The sequence below is a fragment of the Suncus etruscus genome, chromosome 5, assembly GCF_024139225.1.
Source record: "Suncus etruscus isolate mSunEtr1 chromosome 5, mSunEtr1.pri.cur, whole genome shotgun sequence".
Taxonomy (NCBI): Eukaryota; Metazoa; Chordata; class Mammalia; order Eulipotyphla; family Soricidae; genus Suncus; species Suncus etruscus.
Genome location: NC_064852.1, coordinates 14576170 through 14600070, shown reverse-complemented (window position 1 = coordinate 14600070; position 23901 = coordinate 14576170). Strand labels below are relative to the sequence as shown.

At 50.1% G+C, this 23901-nt stretch overlaps 1 protein-coding gene across 1 annotated transcript in view; it reads right to left on the bottom strand.

The window, feature by feature from the left end:
- MVB12B (multivesicular body subunit 12B) overlaps nucleotides 1-23901 on the bottom strand; it is a 149892-nt gene that overhangs the window by 15951 nt on the left and 110040 nt on the right. Inside the window, exon 8 of the mRNA XM_049774204.1 lies at nucleotides 200-255. Within this exon, the coding sequence (XP_049630161.1) occupies nucleotides 200-255 (56 nt within the window). The remainder of the gene's footprint in view (nucleotides 1-199; nucleotides 256-23901) is intronic.

Below are 23901 nucleotides of genomic sequence, written 5' to 3'. Positions count from 1 at the left end.
GGCTCTTCTCTGCCTACCTTCCGAGTGCAGTAAGAGTGGAGGGGACCCAAGTCATCAGCTGGGCACAGAAAGTGGGGACACTCACCACATGAGCAGAGCTAAAACCAATAGATCTGGAAGGTTGGACACTGACCCCCACCCCCCCACTGGCAGCCCGAGGGTCGCCAAGGGTCTGAGGATGGGTCGAGGAGACACTTACACCTTCGGGAACACAGGAGAACTTGTCTGAGATCATGAAAGGCACACCATCCATCGCTGAAAAAGAAAGAGCAAGAGAGAAGGAGAGAGAGGTGTGAGTGAATAAATACAGCCCCTCCTTCACAGTGGCCTGGCTACAGGGGGTCCCAGCCAGATGGGGCTGAAACGGTGGGCAGGGGAAGGGACACAGAGATGCTGAGGGAGGTGGGTATTTGCATGACCCTTCTATAGTGGTCAGAAGTATGGATATGGAGCTCAGGAGCTGGGCCTGGAGGGTGGGCCCACTGAGAGTGCAGGAGTCCCTGGGTCCCTGGGTCCCTTCTAGGTCTAGACAGAGATGGAAGGTGATATGTGATGGCATAGCTGGTGTAGACGTGGCCATGCTGTGGGCGGCCTCCTGAGGTTCTGTTTAAGTGGAGGCCGTCTAGAACTCTGTGTGTGTGTGTGTGTGTGTGTGTGTGTGTGTGTGTGTGTGTGTGTCTAGAACTCTGTGTGTGTGTGTGTGTGTGTCTGGCACAGAACAGGGTTGGTCAATGCTTGACCCCTGGTCATTGAGATCAGGGCGTCACAGGGAGAGTGAGTGCGCCTGGTCACTCAGTTTCAACAGGACACATGAAAGCAATGGTGGAGGGGGGAAGTAGCCATTCCTTTCACCACCCTCCAGTCTCTAGCCACCCCAGGTCATCGAGCAGCTTTCTGGACTCCTCAGGAGGCCCTGACCTGGGAGGGACAGAAGGGAAGTAGGGGGGACAGGGCAGGGACAGGGTGGGGAGGAAACCCTGAATCATTTCACCCCTGCAGGGCTGTGGGGTGTGTGGTGGAAGTCCTGCCCAGGTAGTGGCTTTTTGGGTGGGATGCAAGCTTCTGGAAAAATCCCTGGGGAGTGGCACTTTTCTCTCCCCCACACCTTAAGGGGGTTCTGTCTAGTATGTGGGTGGTGGGTAACTCCACACTCCTGAGGGGGAGATGGACAAACAGAAGCAAAGGAGGAGGTGGTGGGAGGGTAGGGGACAGGCAGAGAGGGGCCAGGTGGGGAGGAGGCCAGAGGACGCCTCTCTGGGCAGGAGAAACCAAAGACATAGGGTTTAGCTGTCCTTTACCCCAGGGAAGGAGGCAGGAGTCTCCCCACTTCCTGTCTTCTCCCTCCTCTCCTCTTTCCCCCTCCTCCTGGCTGTATAGGGGGTGGGAGAGACCACTGTCTCTGTGAGTCTCCAGAAGAGAGAAACACCTTGACCTGGGCCCTGCCAGCGGCACACCTGCTGGGAAGGGGCTGCTGTGTGTGTGGGACCCGTTTGCCTGATCACGCCTCTTCCTTGGTCCATTCGGGACTGTCTTGGGGTTTCCGCTCAGGAGAGGTGCCATCCCTGGGGGGTGGCTGGTACTTCCCAGTCTTCCACCAAAGTGCCAGGCTGGGAGTGGGGTGGGGGAGAGTCTTAGCATGTCTTATGTATGTCTCATGTGCCTAAACATGGGTCTCACATGGGTCTGAGGTCTGGGAGTGAGGCTGTGTAGCTGTGTCTCATGTGCATCTCACCTGTAGCTCATATGTGCCTCATGTATCTCAAATGTAATCTCATGTGTATTACACACTTCACATGTGTCTCATGTACCTCACATGTTTTTTTACATGCATCTCTGTGTCTCAGTGTATCCAAGAAGGGGTCAGGAATAGGAGCACCAGATGGGACCTTACATGTAGCTAAGTGAGGTAGTGAGAAGTCTCTCAAACCCCCCCTCTGCTTGTGCCCCATCTTCCGGGGGTGCTCAGCGTGGCCTCCTGAGGTTCAAGATTGACCCCTTGTGCCTTCCTCCTCTGGCTGCACTGTTGCCTCTGGTCACCTCCAGTGATCTCCACTTTCCTATTCCCCCAGCTCAGGGCAGGGTCTGCAGGGTGGGGTACTTGTGGGAGCCTCTCTATAGGCCTGTGGGGGTGGGTGGTGGTGACAGGGTAGACAGGAACAACTCCCCCTACTCCACTCTAGGCAGGAGGTGTAGATGAGAGGCTGGGACTGGGAGGGAGAGGTAGCATTAGGGGTGCTAAAGTGGGGGTCACAACAGGCACAGCCCATGTTATTGCAGGTCCCAGAAACCATGGGGTTTTTGTGTATGGGGGGCCAGGGACATCCCCGGGGCTCGGGGCTACTCCTGGCTCAGGACACCAGGCAGTGTCTGCGGCTCTTAGAGGCTGACCCAATCTGAAGGTTATCTGGTCCCTACAGTGGCTACTTCCCCACATGTCTCTTTGTTATTTTCTCATGATATTTCCCGCCAGAGTCTATGGTCAGCACTGGAGGGGCTAGGGCCATTGTTGTGGGCTCCACAGGTTTGTTGGCCACGGGAAAACCTGGCCACTGGACAACCCCACTATGGCTGCCAAGTGGAAGGAAAAGCCTCTTGTCTCTTCCAAGTTTCTAGCTCATAAAAAGCTAGAAAAGAAGTTGTGTGAGGTGGGAAGTCTGTAGACATGTGCCAAGTGGTCAGCCATGTTGTGAATGCAAAGGGAATGTTCTAGAAGGAGGAGAGAGCGATTGGTTGCAAGTGCTTCTTCAGGGAACACACAGAGACTAAGTGAAGCAGTCTCGTAGCTGACATGGAGAACGTTTCAGTGGAGTGGACATGAGATCAGACCTGCCACAATGGTTTCTTAAGCCAAACCTCTGCCTCTCTCCAATTCCGCTCAGGCAGAGAGGTGGGGAGGAAGGAGGCTTTGGAAGGAAAGTTGGAGCTGTTAGATGGTCAGTGAGGGAGCAGGGGAGAAGCATCCCCCTAACTTCATGTACAAAGTGGAGCAGCCAAAGCCGATGGAGAAGCTGCTGCAAATTCTCGAGATCGCTGAGAATTGTGGTCGAACCCAACACCAGATTCCCAACACAGCTTCCAGCTGCAGGGAGAGGCCAGAGTTGGGGAGAAGCCCGTGCTTGGCTCAGAGCATCCATGCACAGGCCGATTTGACTTGATCTAAGCTCTGGAAATGCAGTAGCTAAGCCAGCAGGGGTGGCAAACTGTCTGCGACCTTTTCTTCAAACCCTACTTTCAAACCTCTGTTGGTACCTACTACTTCTACTGCAAGGGAAATGGATCCCTTTCAAGTCATTCCCGTTCAGGGATGATGCAGGGGGGTAGACAAGGAGAATCATGTGCATGAGCCAATGTCAAGGACCTTCTGGGATAGGGCTACACAGGACGGCCACTTCCTGCAGGCTCAGAGGATGGGAACTGTTCCCTTTAACACCACAGCTTTGTTTTTGGGACACACTTGAATATGCTCAGGGCTTACTCCTGGTTTCTGTGATCAGGGATCACTCCTGGTAGAATTTGGGGGACCATGTGGCATGTTAGGGGATCAAATCTGGATGGAACATGTGCATAGCAAGTATTTTCCCTGCTATACTATCTCTCTGGCACCTTGTAACAAGAACCTTTTGAATTAAGGTTGCTTGTCTGGAGTGTGTGTTCCTCTCATGTAATACTAATGCACATCTGACCCACTAATGCACAGTGGGGTTCCCACACCTCCTTACACTATGGCCCTTGCTCTATGAGCTGGAGCTGTCAGGGGTTGAGGGGAAAGGTGAGAGGGGCCCCTAGGATGAAGACTTCCTTCTCTAGTCATTCACACAGAGATGGGGAGGCAGGTACTCTGGGGGCTTCTAGAGACCAGAGCTGCAGAAATGCGGAGACCCCGAGTGGGCTGTATAAAGTCTAAGGAGTTTCTATTCTGGAATCCAGGGGCTGTCTCCAGTCCCTCTCTCCCCCTTCTCACTTGTGTTAAAGGTCTGGACTCTCCAGGATCACTTAGGAGCATGTAGACTAGGGCTAGGAGGGTTTGGCTCCCACAGGGACGAGATAGTGGTATTTAAATGGGTGGTGTAACAGGCAATCTCTGCTGGAGGGGCCAGGCGGTGGTGCTAAAGGTAAGGTGCCTGCCTTGCCTGCGCTAGCCTAGGACGGACCGCGGTTCGATCCCCCGGCGTCCCATATGGTCCCCCAAGAAGCCAGGAGCGACTTCTGAGCGCATAGCCAGGAGTAACCCCTGAGCGTCACCGGGTGTGACCCAAAAACCAAAAAAACAAAACAAAACAAAACAATCTCTGCTGGAGGGCAGATGACTGGTTGCTGGCTGTTGACTTTGAGCAGCCTTGGAGGTGGGGTGGGAACGCCCTCAAATCTGACTTTAATGAGGACATGCAGAGATGTTTCTATTTATTTTGCTTTGGGCCACACTCGGTGATGCTCAAGGGTTACTCCTAGCTCTGCACTCCGGAATCACTCCTGGCAGTGCTCAGGAGGGACCATATGGGATGCTGAGGATCAAACTCTGGTTGGCTGCACACAAGGCAAATGTCCTCCCTGCTGTACCAGCCCAGAGGTGTTCCTGTCGTGAGGTTGAGCATGTGGAAACTTCATGCCAGAGAGGAAGAGAGAGGACACAGGGTAAGCAGGCGGCCAACCCTGGTTCGAGTTTTCAGCACCTCACACAGCAGTATCGGAGGAGCACAACTTGGTGTGGCCTCAATCTACCTCCCCACTTTCACCCAAGGCAGGGAAAGGATGGAACTTATGAATGTAGGGCCCCCTGCCTCATGTCCACACATATAGTGTGGCATGAAAATGACTCACAGAATGGACAGAACAGACTCCTGATCTAAGTCCTGAAATTGGGGAGGAAGGCTAGGGTAAGTGAGGACAGGTCACCATCCCCTGCAGGGGTGGTGGTTGGAGGGATGAGCTGGGGAGAAGACTCAGGTGGGAGTAGCAGTTAGGGTAGAGGCCATGGGCACCCCCTGGAGGTGGACCCAGATGGTGAGGGCCTTCTAGACTGACCCCTCTGGTCTTGTATTTCTCCTCATCTCACTCACACCAAAGGGACCATCTTAGGCCCCAGAGAGAGATTTGAAGGGCAGTATGGCCAAGAATCTGCAGCTGTGAGTGTTGGGGAGTCCTACCCTAAAGGTGGATCCACTAACCACTTCTTCTGAACCAAGACCTGCAGCTTTTCATGCAAGTCGGGGCAGAGCCCCCTCCTCCCAGCCCATACCTCTCCCTGCCCATTAAGACTGGGGAATCCGGGCCACACATTACTCACACCCCCCCAGAACGACATGCACGGATCACCCCACCCCAGCTCTATGTCAGAGGAAGCCAGAATCTGGGCCTCACTGCCTCCCCGTCACCCCAGCACCAAGACAAAAGCTGCTTCTTTCTTTAGCCAGTGCCAAATTCACTCAGAAGGGGACTCCCATCTGGACTGGGATGCAGGGGTCCGTTCTATTCCATCTGCCCTAGCATGCCAGACCTGCCCCCAGCCAGCCTAAATCTCTCAGGCAGCCTGACCACCACTGTCTTCCTTCCTGGGGTAAGCGGAAGCCTCCATGGTGATGAAACAAATTCCCTTATCCTTCTACCTCTCTCTGCAGAGTCTACCCAGGAAACTCACAGGGGCACCTCAGAAAGTCTGTAATACGATAAGGGACAAGGCCTGGAGCGGTCGAACCTGGGGCAGCAGGAGGTGACCCAGTGGGCACCACCACAAGGTCTTCATCCCTTTCAGGCCAGGATGCCACTTCTTCTGCCCTACCTCACCGCACACCTCCATCTCCCCCTTCTCTCTTCTCTCCACTTTCTTTTGGGGGTGGTTTTGAGCATCTCACCCGATCATGGCCAAGGCTGGGTGCACACACACACACACACACACACACACACACACACACACACACACACGCGCGCGCGCGCGCGCGCGCGCGCGCGCTTGCACGCGTGCAGCAGAGAACGGCGAGGCTGTGCTGCGGGCTCCATGGCGCAATTAGCATTCTCCTAAACAAACGAGCTTCCACAGAGCTGTAATTAAGCAGGCCTGTAATTAAGTATATGCCCTTTATCATCAAGATCATGTTTAAAAATGGCGTGATGCATGGAGCTCTGTTATTAATGCTGTAATCCCCGGCTGAAGCGCGGGCGCACGGGAATCAGGGTGGCGGGCCTGTCAGCAGACTGTTTGGAAAAATCCATGGAAGGAAGAGAGTGGGGCGGGGTGGGGTGGGGGGACGATGAGCTTGTTCTACTCCTCTCTTCACCATCGCCCCCACAGATGCGACAGGAGGGCGGGCGCTGCTCACAGCACGGGGCTCTTTAATCAAATAAAGCTCTAACCTGTGACCTGAGTATCCACCCCCAACTTCAAAGATGGGAAAGGGTGCGTGTGTAAACACGTGTTTGTGTGTGTGTGTGTGTGTGTGTGTGTGTGTGTGTGTGTGTGTGTGAGTGTCTGCTTGCATCTATGTGATGTTTTTGTCCAATTGATGGCATGGCATACTGGCCTCTGTGTTTCTCAGGGAGAAGTGCTGGGTCTGTGATTCTTTCAGGGAGCTCTATTTCTGTGGTCCTGACAGGATAGGGAAGTGGAGGTCATGGGGTCCCCAGCTCTTGGTCCCCTAGAGGTGTGGGCCTGGAGCTGGACTTACCTCAGCACTACCCTGGATTCTCTCCAGCCCCCAGGCCTTAGGGCCCCCAATAAAATCCATCCCCAGGGGCCAGGACTCAGGGCCGTGCCATTAGTTTGGGGTTCCCAGTGGCTCCTCAACATTCCTACACAGCTGCTGTGTATACCTGCTGGACACGTTGTGTTGCCACATGGCCTGTCATGGGAGGCTTTGGACCAGCTGCCCTGTCCAGAGCGGGAGACAACCCCACAACCCACCCATGCAGCAGCAAGAAGGAGGGGAAGTTGGTTTTCCAACTACAATGAGATGCAGCGGGAAGGGGGGAGTACCATCCCTGTGCCCTCCCAGCCTGACTTGGTTCCGAAGTCTGACAACAGGGATGCCCAGAGATACACCTCTGGCTCAAAGTCTGGAGACAGGCATAGCTCAGAAACACCATCATCAAATGCCCACTTGAGCTCGGACCACCACCCCTGCAGACCCCGGGGCTCTCAGCAGCCTCAGGAAGGTGGTTCAGCTTGGCAGCTTTGGGAGGCAGCTCGTGACCCTAACTCTTAACTCAGTTGTGATTTAGGGAGTTGGAGGGGGCAGCTCAGGGCACCTCAGGAGATTCTCAAAGCTCCCCAGGGTCTCCCCTCTCCCTTCCCCCATCTAGACTCTCCCCTTTTCTCTTCTCTCTTTTGTTTTCCCCCCTCCCTGGTCCTCCCTCCTTTCCCCTCCTGAGCTTTTATTTATTTTTCATTTTTTTTGTGGTCAAAGTAAATTACAATTCACTCCAGAGCTTTTAGAGAGGAGGGCCTGGCCTGGGGAGCTGCTCTCCCCTCAGAGGGCCTGTGAGAATTTAGTCCTATCTCCTGGGCCCAAGGAACCAGACAGGCAGCCAGGAGTAGAGGGCGCCCTCCTAGTGGAAGGCTGTGTTTGTTGTCTGATCAGGGTCTGGGAGTGGTGGTGGGAGGGAACTTGGCAGGGCAGGTGGGACACAGTCAGCTGCTGGCGGTGGCACCACACCACGGCGGGCATGAGCATGGCAGCTAAGAGGTATCGCTCCTCCTTACAGCAGGTGCCTCAATTAAAGAAAATAAAGGAAGAGAGAGGGATGGAGGGAGAGAGAGAGGAAGGGAGGGAGGGGTGTTAAACGACCACCCTAGAGGCAGGCAGTGGGGAGGGTAGGAGGAAAACTGGGGATATTGGTGGCGGAAAATGTTGATGGGTAAAGGGTGATGACACTGTAAGACTGAACTCAATCATGAACAACTCTGTAATTATGGTATTTCAATAAAAGGAAAAAAATGATGGAATGGGCACTGCAAACAGGAGGGTGACCCCGGTCAGAGTGTTTGAGCAGGCTGTGACCTCTAGTCAGAGTGCGTGGTCATATGGTGACCCCTGGCCAGCAGGATTCTGTGAGCACTTGGAGTGGCCCTGGACAGCCCCTGGAGAGCAGCCCTCTAGTGAATGCAGGCTATCCATGGTGGGACATAAAGGGACAGATACGGACAGGGATGGAGATGTCAAGGGGATGCTCAGGGACAGGTCCTCATGCCACAGGCCACTCCCTGCCTGCACAGACTCAATTTTATAAGGCAGACCCCCTCCTGAGCCCCATCCCCACCACCTACTTGCTGCCTCCAGCACACAGGTGATGTCTTTCCTCTCCATACCCCACACTTGGGGCCCAGTAATCCCAGACTCCCCATACTTCCAGCCAGGGCCAGGCCCTGGGTCCAGCTCATGCCTGCTATAGGCTTGGCCCTACCCCCTGAGCCTCCTCCCTCAGTGACAGTGGATGGCCTGTACTCTGGCCTGGCTACAAGCTCCAGGCACTGCCGGGACGGGGTGAGGCCTAGGCATATGAGGGTGAACTTTGCAACAGGGGTCCTTCAGGGCTTCAAAAAATATAGCAACCTACTGGCAGGGGGCTCACAGATGAGGGAGGACACTCTTTGACAGTGACCTGTGCCCCTTTACAGAGTAGTGGTGTATGGCCTGCCAATTGCCAAGATGATGTGAGGATGGAGAATGGGATGCCCATGGAGCACAGTGGTACCAAAAGTAGCATGCTGGTTCTGCAGCATGGAGAGTTTTTCTGGCCTTGGAGCGGGGGCGACAGGCTCCCCAGGAACTGACATCCCCAAATCAAGGGAGCTTTTTAAGGAGGCTATGTGTGTGTGTGTTGGGGGTGTTGAGTCTTAGGATAGCCAGGATGAGCTGCCTAAGCACCACTCTGGCCCAGGTGTGCCGCTGGGCCAGGATACAGGTCCTATTGCATGCATATATGCATGCCTGCATATGTGTGTAAGCATGATTGTATATGTGTATATGTGGGCCAGACCATAGGACCATATGCATGTGACGATGGGCAGGCATGTATGGATGTGTGCATGTATAGGTGGGCCTGACCACACATCCAGCATGTGTGTCACATGTGTGTGCATGATCATACATGAGATAGATCACCAGCCCGTGTGTGGGCCAGACATGGTGCGTGTGTATGCAGCAGCGGCCGGGCTGCAGATGAACCCCCAAACCTCCTAGAAGAGGAAAAGCATTTCTAAGGCCTACAGCTGCCCACGTTCACATTCAGTCTCCCACTGAGACCTGGCCATCCCCTGTCCACAGCGAAGGGGCTCAAAGCTCAAAGCCCAAGGGACCAGGCCATGATGGTGCCCAGGCTGGGCATAAAGGACAGGAGACTCTAGATACAGTGCCTTAAGTGGAATGTGGGATGCAGGATTAGGAACCCACAGAACTCCCAGCAGTCTCCCCTCCTCACCCAGGAAGGTGCCTCTCCTTCCCCAAGCCCAGCTTTTGGGGTTGTGCCCACCACAGGTTCCTGGCAGGTGCAGGGCAATGGGGAGGGGGTCGCTAGGGACCGAGTCTACCCTTCCCCCGCTCTGCCACTCAGCTCCAGGGGGGGACCCGCACTCTCTTCTGTCGAGCTGCCGAGCCGCTGAAGGACGACACCACAAATTACCCCGATCTGGGATTTAATATTAACCTTTAAAGGGCATGTCACAAAAATGTATTCTCTAAATATTGGTTGTAAGTTCGCTTCCGAAGCCGAGCCCGGAAAATAGGTGTGGAGCCGCTGCCACCTGTCAGGGCCCTGCCACCACCTGACACTGATCCCCCTTCCCCCCCCCAGCCCAGCGGGTCCCCCCCGACAATGCCACGGTCCCCACTAAGCGGGGCCTCCGTGCAACCTTCTGACTTAATCACAGGGCCCCGCTAATAGTCCTCTCATTTCTGGAGCTGACGGACTCTCCGAGAGGCTACCCCAGTTGAAATAACGAGCGGGGGAGATGACAAAGAATTTTAATCCGAGGTTCTTTGAACTATCCAGTCTAATAAGCACTTGTTCCTTTCTGCAACGGGCATATAAAAGAGAAATCTAAATAATAATTGCTGTGATTATCTCGGAAAATATGCAGAGATTAATGGTGATTATGAAAATCCGGATAATTGTTCTCGGAGACCATCACGGAGCAAGTTTGGCATCTTGAAAAGAGTCGCTTGCGGGCCCTGGGGGTGAAGGGGGGGTTCGGGGCGCCCAGAAAGCCCCGGGACTGACACTTTGGCTGTCTCCCTAGAAAATATTACCCGGTGTTTACGAACTGGTTTTTCATCCTTTCCAATGCCACCCCCCCCTCGGCGGTATGAGGGTGGGGGGGGGGGCCCTGAAAAGGTGCCAAGCCACCATTAATGGGAGGCGTATGTCATTGTGGTTCAAAGTCCCAAGTTCAACTAGTTATTTATTCAAATCATTAATTATTCTTGTATCCATCGAGCAGTTTGTCATGACACATTAACGACTTGATAGACTCCTATGAACTGGTGAACACAGAACAGCGGAGCGTTTTTATCGTCATTTAATTTTAAAACGATCCTGTGTGAAATTATCTCGTCGTGAGTGATGGGGAGCATAAAGAACAGACTCAGCAAAGCCCCTTTTGGATCATTGCTTTATTAATGGTCACGTCAGGGAAATGAAAAATGCTAACATTGTCATATTCTGCGCAGGGTGCGGATGGGGGAGTGGGCCGGGGAAGTGGGTGTGGGGGCCCCTCCAGAGTGGAAGCCTATGGACATGGGTTCCCCCCTTTCAGAAGCTGAGAGCTGTTACTTGAAGTGTATGGTTCTCCCCCCCTCTTGCCCCCCATCTCCTCTTAAACTTGAATTTTTCCACTGGTGATATAAAGCACCCTCACGAAAATCTTTCACTTTATTGCTCTGAACATTAAACGTTATGAATCCAAATTGCTGTCACCTTTAGATGTGAAATGATAATAGGCACCAAAAATAAATAAATACATAAATAAAAACAAAAAAACAAACAAACTCAAAACTCCAAACTGGAAAAAAACAAAAACAAAAACAAAATAAACACTCCTGACCCCACCACCACCAAAAAAAACCAAACAAACCCAGAAACAAAACAAACCACAAACTACAACAAAAACCGCTGGGTTAGCAGGGAAAAGGATGGTTCCTGTTTCTTTCCAGGCTGGGCTGCAGATAAAAATCGTATTTCTCCACGGCTCACAGCACAGCAGCTGTGAACAGACTTCCTGTTCGGCTATTCTTCATTTTTTTTCTTCCTTTCTTTTTTATATAGTGGAAATTGTTTCTCAATTGTTTTAATTACAAACTTGGGAATCTATGCAAACGACTCCCAGCAGCCTTGGGACTCACAGACAATAGCTGGCAATCCCGGAAGCTTCATAGAGCCAGTCAGAGCTGGACTTGGGGGGGGGGGGTTTGGGGGGGGAGTTAGGGGAGAGCTCAGCCATGTGTGTGCAGGCCCACTGGGGGGTGACGATAGGAAGGAGCAGCCACACATTGTTCTCGCCTGCCCTCCTGGGGCCTGCAGGAAGACTGGATTTCCCCCCCTCCCACCACCATCCTACCAGGGGTCCTGCTACCTTCTTGGATTATACTACCCCCCCCCCCCCAGTGCATGGGAGTTAGAGAGGGAGGGAGGGATAGCAGCTGGTACATGACTTGGCCTAGTCACAGTCTCTAAGTCCCCAGCTTTCACCATCAGATGGTCCCCACCAGCAGCACCCGAGGCACTGGCATAGGCACACTAAATGGGCAGAAAGCTGAATGAAATATCAGTGGGGCATCTCCTGCGCTCTCTGCACCCCGGGTTACTGCCCACCTCTGTGACTATGGACTCGGTGTGGTGAGGGGACATATACCCCAAGAGACTGACTTTGAGGCTCCATCTCCCTCCCGTGCCTTCCTTGATAGTGGGGTAAGAAAGGAGGTTCAGGGGGCAGCTTTCACACAAAAGAAAGCTGGGTGTGCCCTGGCACCCTCAGAAACCTGAGAGTAACAGATCAGAGGTGCTGGGAGCCTTGCCAGGTTGTGAGTGTGGGTGATCTGCTCTGAAAACAGCCTGGCACTGCCTCAAGGGGCCCCCTCCCCAGTGCTGGGCTCCCCTTGGGGGGTCCCACAGACACAGCTGGATGGAATTGGTCTGGGGTTCCAGATGCATTTGTGGGGCACTAGAGACAGGCCAGTTGGCAGTCTCCGATCATTGTGGGCCACAGCAGGGAAGGCAGGGGGTGCACCCAGGACCCACCTGGGGAGTCAGGTAGATGACTCACAGGGTAAGATAGATTCCAGGGTCACTGGAATCTTAGTCAAATTAGTTAAGTTGGCCTTAATGTCCTGAGTTCAGCCCTGGGGCAATGATGCCCGGAAGGCAGAGCCAATGGCAGGGAAGAGAGGGAACACTGGAGAGCTAGGCCCTCATGAGTGAGTTGAGGGTCTTCTCTGTCTCCCCCAAGGCTCGGGTCATCCAAAGTTTGGGTCTTGTGAGAGATGCAACAACTCCCAAGCCTGAGCCCTCAGACATGGAGACAAGGGTGAATGCTCACCCACAAAACATCCCGCACTGTTGGAATTGCTCAGCAAGGCAGGCTTACCCAGAAGTGGCAGTCACCTCCTGCTGAAAGCCTTAGTCTTGTGCCAGACACTGGTATAAGAATGGGATCTCTGGGTCCCTTCATCTCACAGTGGGAGCCCAAGGCCAGGCTGCAGCCAGCACAAAAGAGACAGACCCATTTCTTGCATCCCCTTTGACTCAGGGTGCCAAGGATCCCTAAAGCATGAACTCCCCCTCACTCAGCATGTGGCCGATCATCCCCTGGTGTCTCTCGCTCATAACCCATGGAAATCCTAAGGCTGAGGGCAGCCCCATAATCTGTCCATCTGTCTGCCTGTCTCCTTGCAAGGTTGCTCCAGGTTTCAACAGCTTTACCTTCAACTGCAGGAGAGATAAGCAAGCTCAGATGTTTCTTTCCTGAAGGGTTTTTTCTGGAACCCGGACAGCCAGAAACTTCTCACTGGAACCAGCTTCTCTTTCTAACAACCCTCCTGCACGCACCCCACAAAAAAGGGCTTTTTGCAAAGCCGGCCTGAATCTTTCAGGGGTGCTCTTGGGTCAAGTCCCATTTCCTGGGGAGATGGGCAGCACTGACCTGTATTAGGAACCCATTTAGCATGACTAGGAGTTCTCAGGGCTGCTCAAGATCTTCGGGGGTGGGATGGGGGCACTCCAGGGGCCTATATTTGGGGGAACTGTCTAGACACAGGCCCCATAGGGGACCAGCAGCCTGTTCTTCATAGTGCTTTCTCTGAAGCCCTGGGGGAGGGAAAGAGCAGGAAGGAAAGAGCCAGAAGCAGATTCTCAGGACAGCCAAAACCCAGTGTGATTGTGCGCATGTATGCAGTTATGTATGTGTGCACATGTGTACATATGTGTGTGTGTCTCTCTCTCTGTGTAGGGTCTGGGCCTAGAAGGAAGCAGCCTGGGCTGGCAGAAACAAACTCACAGGGGGATGTCTGTAGGGAGTGTCCCCCTCCCTCACTAATCAGACCCCTACCCCTGGGTTCCTGGCTTGCACCAGGTGACCCCGAAAGCTAAGAGCAGAGGTAGTTCTGAGTGTTGGGTCCACTGCAATAAGTAAAAACTTGCAAGGGCCCCAAGCTTCAAGTCAAATGCTGCATTTTCGGAAAGGGGGGGGCGGATATATGGAGGTGAAAGAGGAAGCCTCAGTTTCCCCTTGACAGCTGCTTCAGACAGTCATATTTTTTTTTAACATTCCAGTAATTCCCCAAGCCCTTGGTATCCTGCCTCTGAGCCCACTACAAGACTGAGCTAAAAGGCAATGCCTAAGGCAAATGACCAAAGGACTGCAGCCAGCCCACTCCGAGGATCCTGCATTTTTGGGAACATTTTTATCCATTGATACTGAAGGCAAAGAGTCTTTTAGAGCACATATAAATAATCCTTTCTCCTATAAAACCCCCCACAAAAAACTGAACCATGTTAGCCTATGCTAAGTTCCTCCCCACATGGAAAACTCCTTTTTCTTTTTTCTTTCTTTCTTTCTTTCTTTCTTTCTTTCTTTCTTTCTTTCTTTCTTTCTTTCTTTCTTTCTTTCTTTCTTTCTTCCTTCCTTCCTTCCTTCCTTCCTTCCTTCCTTCCTTCCTTCCTTCCTTCCTTCCTTCCTTCCTTCCTTCCTTCCTTCCTTCCTTTTTTTTTTTTTTTTTTTTAGTTTTTGGATCACACCTGGCAGCACTCAGGGGTTCCTCCTAGCTCTATGCTCAGAAATTGTTCCTGGCAGACTCAGGGGGCCACATGTGATGCCGGGATTTAAACCACCGTCCTTTTGCATGCAAGGCAAACGCCTTACCTCCATGCTATCTCTCTGGCCCCAAAACTCCATTTTCTTTCTCCTCTACCTTCCACTAGACTTTTCCACCTTCAAATTGGAGCATGTTTATTCCTCAATTGTTTCATTCTTGGAAAACTGAGGAACCTGGGAACCATGGACCAACACAGAGATTGGCTGTCACCACTCCTGCATCAAAGGGATTGGGGATGGGGCATGGCTCCTGAGTTTTTCTATTCTGCCCTTTCTTGAGAAGAGGTTTGGCATATTTCGAGGACAGCCCTTTGGGGGCCTTGTTGAGGTTCTGGTGGTGGTGGCCCTCTCCAGATTGGAGCTCTCAGTTCCATCCATCTGGGCTGCTGGGTAGGTACCAAACCCAGGTGGGAGTGGAGGGGGCAGGGGAGCCCCTCCCTCCCAGGGCTCAGGGCACTGAGAACAAGCTGGAATATCCCATGTGTTAGGGAGAGCTATAAGCAAGGAGACCCCACTAGGCACACAGACCTGGCTTAGAGGCCTGCCCTGAAAATATCTGCCAATACTTCTAAACAAGTAATACAATTTGAAATGTAATGTTTGTTAATAAATAGTCTGAAATAGTTCACTACAAAACAACCTTATAGATATCCATTTTTCAAGTGCTGAATTTCATTACAGGATACACATATATATATAATATGTGTGTGTGTGTGTGTGTGTGTGTGTTGCCCCATTTGTTGGATCCCATTTACTCCTTTGTTGGTTGTTTGTGTATTCACAAAGAGCTTCCAGAATGAGAAATTGATTCCCATCCTCTTGCCCCCTTTTGTTGGGAGATGTTGGCAATATTTATCCGCAGCAAATAATCCACACAGACAGGAGGGTTAAGGGGTAAAAGGTTGGGCGAAGAGAGTCCTTTGTCAGCCTGCTGCTAGCTACAAAACACACCTTGAGCCAGCCAGCCAACTCTGGTGACCCTGAACACCTCGCTCCCAAACTATTTATTTGGCTCTCAACAGCGCCCCCACCTGGAAGGTCAAGGTGGGACAACAGGCAAAGAATAATCTATGGAAATACTTTTATATACAACAAATATATATATTTTTAAATAACAATTACTAAATTACCTAGACTTTACAGGATTAATCACTCAATTTCAGCAAATGAGAAATAGGTAATGTGCTCCCAATTTAACATATCAAGGACAACAAATGCTTTTCAAATCTAAGTATTATAGTAAGTTGTAAAGCCTCAGAAAGATAGACTAAGACTGATTTTCCATATACCCAACTTTTTATCGTTTCTTTCCATTTTGAAAGCAAGTTGCTAGATTTTCTTACATCTTGCAGACCCTGCATGAGTCACCCCCAGATTTTTGGTACCTGACATATATCAGCCAATTGTCTATCTCTTCCAGCTCTCCCCTTTCTCTTGCAATAGCAGCAGCTCCCTTGGACTGTTTATTTATTTTTCAATTATAATAATTAGTGGTCAGAGCGATAGCATAGTGGGTAGGGCATTTGCCTAGCATGCAGCCAACTGGGCTTGATTCCCAGCATTCCATATGGTCCCCTGAGCCTGCCAGGAGTGAGATTTCTGAGCACAGAGCACAGAGTAACTCCAGAGTGCTGCTGGGTGTGGCCAAAAAATTTAAATTAAGAATGGACACCAGGGGCCGGAGAGATAGCATGGAGGTAAGGCGTTTACCTTTCATGCAGAAGGTCATCAGTTCGAATCCTGCTGTCCCATATGGTCCCCCGTGCCTGCCAGGAGCAATTTCTGAGCACGGAGCAAGGAAAAACCCCTGAGCACTGCTGGGTGTGACCCAAAAACCACACACACACACAAAAAAAGAATGGACACCAGGGGTGGAGAGATAGTATGAAGGTAGGGCGTTTGCCTTGCATGCAGAAGAATGGTGGTTCGAATCCCGGCATCCCATATGGTCCCCAGAGCCTGCCAGGAGCGATTTCTGAGTGCAGAGACAGGAGGAACCCCTGAGTGCTGCCGGATGTGACCCAAAAACAAAAAAGAAAAAAAATTGGACACCAGCAAAGAGGTGACAGAGAGGGCTGAGAAGCTCCAGGGATGCCCTGGGGTGGGGGGTTGTGGATTGGGTGCAGTTAGAATAGAGAGTGTAGCAGGGGCAGCTACTAAGGCCACAAAAAAGAGCATGAAGCGCCTGCAGGGTACAATGTGGGGTTGGAGTGACACATACAACTTCTCCATAGTGACTTGGGAAACATTCTGTCTGGAAGACCCCTGAGTGAAGGTGGTGCCAGAAGGTGTTTCCTTCTGCACTCTTTTGCATATCTACTCAATTTTAAGAGGGAAGGGCTGAGGGGGGCTGAGGGCAGGCAGTGGGGTGTATGTGTGGTGGACCCTGGCTGAGAAAATGAGGGATGGGTTCCATTTCTAAGGGGGTGTAGGAAATCCCCAGCCAAGATCCCCACAGACTGGTTTGGGGGTAGGGGTAGGGGCTAATCCAGTTCTCCTCAACACCAACCGAAATCAGGGTGAAAGATATGACTGATGAATGTGGAGGGGTGGGACATAAAGAGGGTTTCCATTTTTGACATCATCTGTTTAGGTAGGTTGTCAGGTCATATCAACCTGCCTTTATGGGCGTGAGAGTCTCAGGAATGTTCCCCAGGACTGCTTCACTTTTACCCCATGATGGTACCTTGAGAAATGGCATGACTATGGATCTATTCTTCAATCAGGACTTTCTAGAAAGGTGTTAGAGGAGTTTCCCTATGAAAACGACCTCTTAAAATGCATCTTCTAGAATTATCCACCACAGCAAAGCCAAGGCTCATGAGAGGCTCATGCCTTCTCTTTCACGCTTATTATTAACCTGGGCCTTTGATGAGGGAGATATAGGCCCTCTGTCCCCAGGACTTGTCCAACACAGGTGGACAAGTACAAGGATGCCCCTGGGGGACAATGAGGTGACTGGACACAAAGCCCAGGCAAGGAAAAGCTCTCCCATTCCTGCCCCCATTGAGGCTCTAGCTCAGGGCCCCCTAACATTCTGTGATTCTCTTCTTAAGAACAACATTGACTATCTTTACATGAACAAAGGGAAAGGACCCCAGCTTTCCTCAGTTATAACTGAGGCTGCTACCCCTTTGGCTGGGGCTGGCCCAGAACCCCAATGTTGGGAGACAACCGCAGTCTAGGGGGTACAGAAGTGGCTGTAGCAAAGTGGCTTGGTAGGGGAACAAGGTGCTGCTGCAAGGAGGCTCTGTGTTTGGGGTGTTTGTGCCTCCCTGCCCCACCGCTGCATGAGTATCATCCTCTTGGAATGCCACTGGAAACACCATCTTTGCAGCTGCTTTTGAAGTTCTGGAGTAAGTAGGGAAAGGTTATTTCCCAGCACAGAAAAGAACTGACGGGGCCGGGAAGGTGGCGCTAGAGGTAAGGTGTCTGCCTTACAAGCGCTAGCCAAGGAACGGACCGCGGTTCGATCCCCCGGCGTCCCATATGGTCCCCCCAAGCCAGGGGCGATTTCTGAGCACATAGCCAGGAGTAACCCCTGAGCGTCAAACGGGTGTGGCCCAAAAACCAAAAAAAAAAAAAAAAAAAAGAAAAGAACTGACATGGAAAGTCACACCTGTGGACTGACCAAAGGAAGGGCTGGGGATTCGAGAATGAGGTGTGAGAACATTATACATGTGGGAGCACATGAGGTATATGTATGCACTGAGAGCCCTGGGACGTGTGAGGTACTTGATCATCTACACAGGTGCAGGCATGAGAGAGTTTGGACCTATGAGCAACATGCATGTAGGCATGAAAGCACTGTACGTGTGTGCAAGTCTGAGATCACTGATAGATGTAAGGTACCGTGAGGCATATGCATGTGTGGGCCTGTGTGAGGCCTAACCTGAATAGGAGTGCCCAGGGGCCCACTGTGGAACCATGTGCCCAAGACAGCAGCACAGGCCAGGATAGAGGCCCGTCTATGTGAGCGGTTCCAACCACCCACAGCCACAGTTGCTGTCTGCCCAAACTTCTCTCCCACAGAGCAAAATTCAAAGACATGCCTGTCACAGGCTGGGGCTTAGCAAATGTAACCACCATGTCCTAGAAGCCCCTCACCTTCCACCCCATGTAAGTGGGCCCTCCCACTTATGTCACCTGCCCCAGAGAATGAGCTATAGAAATATCTAGAAAAGAGAAGGGCTTCTAAATTGCTAAGCATGTCATATCCTCTTTACAAAACTTTTGGTTCCAGTTAGTAACTACCCTGACATTCTCCTTCCTAAGATACTGTAGTGGCCATTCCTATTACTGCAGCCACCCTCCTCTCCCCCAGACAGCCCCAATGCTGAGTCAACCACACACCCCAAGAGGCCTCAGATATGGGACAGTCCAGGGCTTGTTCTATCCTCCACTGGCCAAAACACTTCCCGCTCACTCATTAACCAGCTACCTGGGTGGAATCGCTGCTTCCATATTTCATTCAGGGCTGGAAGCAGAACAAATCCCCCATGGGCCCCAGCAACTGGCTTCTTGGGCCCTAAGGGAACATACAGTCCCCTGAGAAGATGTCTGCAGGAGGGAGCTGAAGATTGCCCCAGGAGAAACACCCCCCCCTGGGGTAGTGCCTGTATACTCCAGGGCTTCCTAAGGATGTGGGAGTCTCAGGAATCCTAAGGGAGGCCCATCTGGGTACTGCCAGGGAGCCCTGAGTGAAGCACAGGCACACAGATCTCTCAGAGGAGGGCAGAGCTTGGCCCACCACACCAGGTAGGTATAGGAGTGGGAGCTGTTGGGGACCCGGCTGTTCCAACAGCATGACCTCAGGAGCCAGAGTGGCCAGACAGCACTGGTGTGACTCCCCAGCTGCCTGCCCACTGTGACTTCCTGGGCCACCAGCCTGTGAGGAATCATGGCTGCTGGCTCTTGTTCCTCTCCCCACCCCACTGTCTGCTCTTCTGTCCCACTGGGACAAGAGCTGAACAGTGGGCCAGACTATAATAAGGTAGTTGGGGGAGGCGCTGGGTGTGTCCACACTGTGTGACTGAGAATTTCACTTAGCATCTCTTTTTTGTGCTTTCTTTTTTTGGGACACACCCAGTGGTGCTCAGGGGTTACTCCTGGCTCTGTGTTCAGAAATTGCTCCTGGCAGGCTCAGGGGACCATATGGGTTGCCAGGGGTCAAACCCAGGTCCATCCCAGGTCGGTAGCATGCAAGGCAAACACCCTACCGCTATGCCATCACTCTGCCCCCCCCCCCCCCACTTAGCATCTCTGAGGCTCAGCCCTGCTTGAGCAAGAAACTGGGGCTCACTGAATGAACCCCATATGTAGCAAGTTTGTGAGGATAAAGCGAGAGCTCATGCACAATGGCTTTTTATTATTATCATTGTTGTTGTTTTTGTTCTGGGGCCATGCCCAGCAGTCCTCAGGGCTTACTCCTGGTTCTGCACTCAGGAATCACTCACTACTGGTGGTGCCAAGGGATCCATATGAGATGCTGGGGATTGAACCCTGGTCAACTTCATGCAAGGCAAGTGCTCTGGCCCACGATGGGAAGTTGGTACAATGACTCTTCCTCCTGGTCCCACACCATAAATGTGGACCCTGCTTCTCCATAGCAACCTCATTTCAAGCAGATAGCAGTGCAGGGAGTGACACAAGAGTTCCTGGGCCTGAGCCCAGCTGCTTGGGGACCTTGGGCCTGACTGGGCCCAGGCCAGCCCTTCTAGGCTCAGAAATCACTGAGGTCTCTGGGCACACAAGGTAGGAAGCAGCTCCATTTGCCAAATTATAGGCTGTCCCCTCTTTTAAGCATGAAGGATGACTTCACATTCTGCTGGAAATGAGCCTTAGCAGCGAGAGCTGTGGGCACACTCTGGCTCCCCTGGAACCATGGGGACCACAGGGAGTGAGAAGGCCGAGCCCAGGCCAGCAGACATCTGCTAGCATTGTGCAGAATCCAGCCACAGGGTTGTCTCCTGCTACCCACCCCCCATTACCCACCACCCACCTTCACACATGGGGTCTTAGCCATGAGGCTTTATTAGAGTGATGGGGTCCAACCAATGGGTGTGTGTCTGTGCACGTATGTTTATGCAAACTTGTGTGTCCATGATTGTGTGTCTGTGTGCATGCGTGCATGTGCTCCAAGCACCTGCCTCTTCCTCCTACACAGTGCTCTCTGCTGCCCTGTCCTGAAATCACCCCTGTGTCCCAATTGGCAGCTGACAATGGGTGAGTCTGTAAAGCTTAGCTCCTTCCTGGGCCTCAAGTCACCTGGCATTCTGGTGCCTATGCCTGGGGTGCCACTGTGGAGACTTGTAAGGACTTGGGGAGGCTTCTGAGTAAGTGCTCACTCCACTTTAAGTGACTAAAACTCTAGAATCCAGCCCTGGAGATAAAGTTTATTTTATTTTTCATGTTTTACATTGTTATCAAGTTTAATCTCTTTATTCTTCGATGGCTGTGCTTTTGTCATATCTAACAACAAATCATCAATTAATCAGAGGTCTTATTTTAGAACAGTTTTATAATCTTTTTTTTAAAATATCTTTAAGCACCATGATTACAAACATGCTTGCAGTTGGGTTTCAGTCATAAGAAGTATATCCTCTTTCATCAGAGCAACCTTCCCACCACTAATGACCTCCATCTCCCTCCTCCCCTACTCCCTGCCTGTATTTGAGACAGATATTCTATTTCTCTCACTCACTACCATCATCATGAGTTGTTAGTGTACTTATTTCTCTTATTGCACTCACCACTTTCTGTGGTAAGCTTCATATCATGGCTGGTCCTTTCAAATCTCATCTCTATTGTCTCTGAGTATTGTTATCATACTGTCTTTTATTTTTTTGGTTTTTGGGCCACACCTGGCGGTGCTCAGGGGTTACTCCTGGCTGTCTGCTCAAAAATAGCTCCTGGCAGGCACAGGGGACCATATGGGACACCGGGATTCGAACCAATCACCTTTGGTCCTGGATTGGCTGCTTGCAAGGCAAACACCGCTGTGCTATCTCTCCGGGCCCTCTTTCCTTCCTTTCTTCTTTCCTTCCTTCTTTCCCTCCATGCCTCCTCCCAGCCTCCTTCCTTTCCTTTCTTATTATAAGGCTATATTCTTATTATAAGGCTGCCACTGTATAAGAAAGCTTAAACAAAATCTTTGAAAGTATTCTCTAACACTTGAGCTAATATGGCAACCAAAATTAAAATGACTATATATTTATAAAAAGGGTTACTATAAGGCAGGTGGTTGGAGGAAAGAGAAGGGAGTACAAGTTTTGTATATAGAAGTACAAGTTCAGGGGCTGGAGAGATAGCATGGAGGTAAAGCGTTTGCCTTTCATGCAAGAGATCATCGGTTCGAATCCCAGCGTCCCATATGGTCCCCTGTGCCTGCCAGGAGCAATTTCTGAGCATGGAGCCAGGAGTTGTAACCCCTGAGCACTGCCGGGTGTGACCTAAAAACCACAAAAATTAAAAAAAAAAAAAAAAAAAAAAAAGAAGTACAAGTTCAATCCTTAGCACCATATGGTCTCCTGGATATCACTAAGAGTGACCTCTAAGCACGGAGCCAGAAGCAGCCTCTGATCATAACCAGCTTTGTGGCCCCAAAACTAAGCACTATGCAGCAGAATTCCAATATACACAAAATATATACACAAAAATACAATATACACAAACGTATACACAATAATACAATATACACAAAATATATACACAATAATACAATATACACAAACATATACACAATAGGCCACAGATTCCTCTAACTCTGGAAAGAGAGGCAAGCCTAGCTGTGAAAACTTGTGGTTATGACTGTACTAGGGACCCTTGGGAGGGGGGCATGGCAAGTCTTCTGCCCCTTTAAAGCCTCAGCCGTTGCACACACAGACTCACTCTACAATTGCTGTCATGCCAACGGTCCAGGTTCATGGCTTTTCCACTAATCTTTGCAGATACACATAACTGACAGAAAAGTCCAGGTATGCTTGCTGGTTCTATGACTGACATCTCCTGGGATTTTTGAAGCAAATATGGGCCACCCCCAACCTCATGTCTCTGTACTTGAAGTTCCAGAAGTCATGCCCATGATCTACTATTACTACCATATGAGCTATTGGCCCAGCCTCACAGATTCTTGAATTCCTGGAACATGTGGCCACATATGCAGCCACACAATACCTCTATAATTTAAATATTGAGACCCCAGTAGGTATACACTAAATTAGATAAAATTATTATAGAAGACTCATAAGTTCAACAAACAAAATCAACAACAGGAGAATATTCAACTAGCAATAAACAGCTTGGTAAACTTTCAGAAAATGATGTAATGACCCAGTGCTAGATGCACAATTTTCACAAATTTTCTTTTAATGAAGTTTCTTTTTTATAATTCCACTAATATTTGATTGTAGCAAGCAATATTAAGTAAATTATTCATACCTTCCAAGGGGCAAACTTGGGGGAGGTTGGGAAACTTATGATAAGGGTGAAGGGAATGTTATTTTTACTGGTGATGGAATTGATGTTTCATAGTCAGGTTAATTCTAAAATCCAAGTAAACTCTAGATGCAATTAAAAATTTTTAAACTTTAAAATTACAAAAATATTTGTTTTCGTATCCTTGAGGGACTTGGAGTACCCTATGGGATGTAGGGATCGAACCTGGGTTGGATACATGCAAGAGAAACTCCCTACTTGCTGTACTATCTCTCTGGCCCTAAAATTTAAAGTTCTTAAATGCTAAATTTTAAAATTTAGGGGTGGAAGGTTGATTTTTCTAGAAAATGTAGATGACACAACAGATCCAAGAAAGGCAGGGTGTCATCACAGTGAAAGGAGCAGAGAGTGTATCTGCCAACAGGTGACCAAGGCCTCCAAATGCCAGATGTGTTTGGCTTTACAGGGAAAAGTTTTATTTTTTTCCCTCTCCCCTGGGAAAAAAAATTATAATATTAAATTTTATATTTGAAATAAAAACTCCAATTATCCAAAAAACACTTTGATAAACATTAAATCCTACTGCTATAAATAAATACCAAAACTTTATTTAAAACCTCAAATATAATAAACATATGAAGTGAATAATGTACCATAGCAAAGGCGTTATTTCAGAAACAGAATGACTTTCTAAATGCCGAATCATCAAATAAAAATTATATCAATAAATGAGATAAGAAAAATCTACAAGTACTGTTGGAAAACTCTGAGGTTATTTTACATGCATTTAAATTAGTGCACACATTTAAAAAATGATTCCCAAGAAAATAGGAATAGAAGAACTATACCTTTAACACAACCAACTTCTCTTTCCAAAAAGGACCAAGTTTGTCTTTGAAACACTCCCTAATAAACAATCCCTAATAAAATAAGTGATAACAAAAATGGCTGCTTTTACATTATAATTTGCTGTTTTGGGTGTTCTATCCAACAACATGAAGCAAGTAAAAGAATTAAGGAATAAATGCTATCAAGGAGACAAAAACATTTGCAGAGCCGACAATATTATAATATCCACTGAGAAAACACAAGTAAATCAATTAAGAAAGCTATTGGAAACAACATGTTTAGTGAGTCTATCAGTTATAGAATGAATATTAAAAAATAAC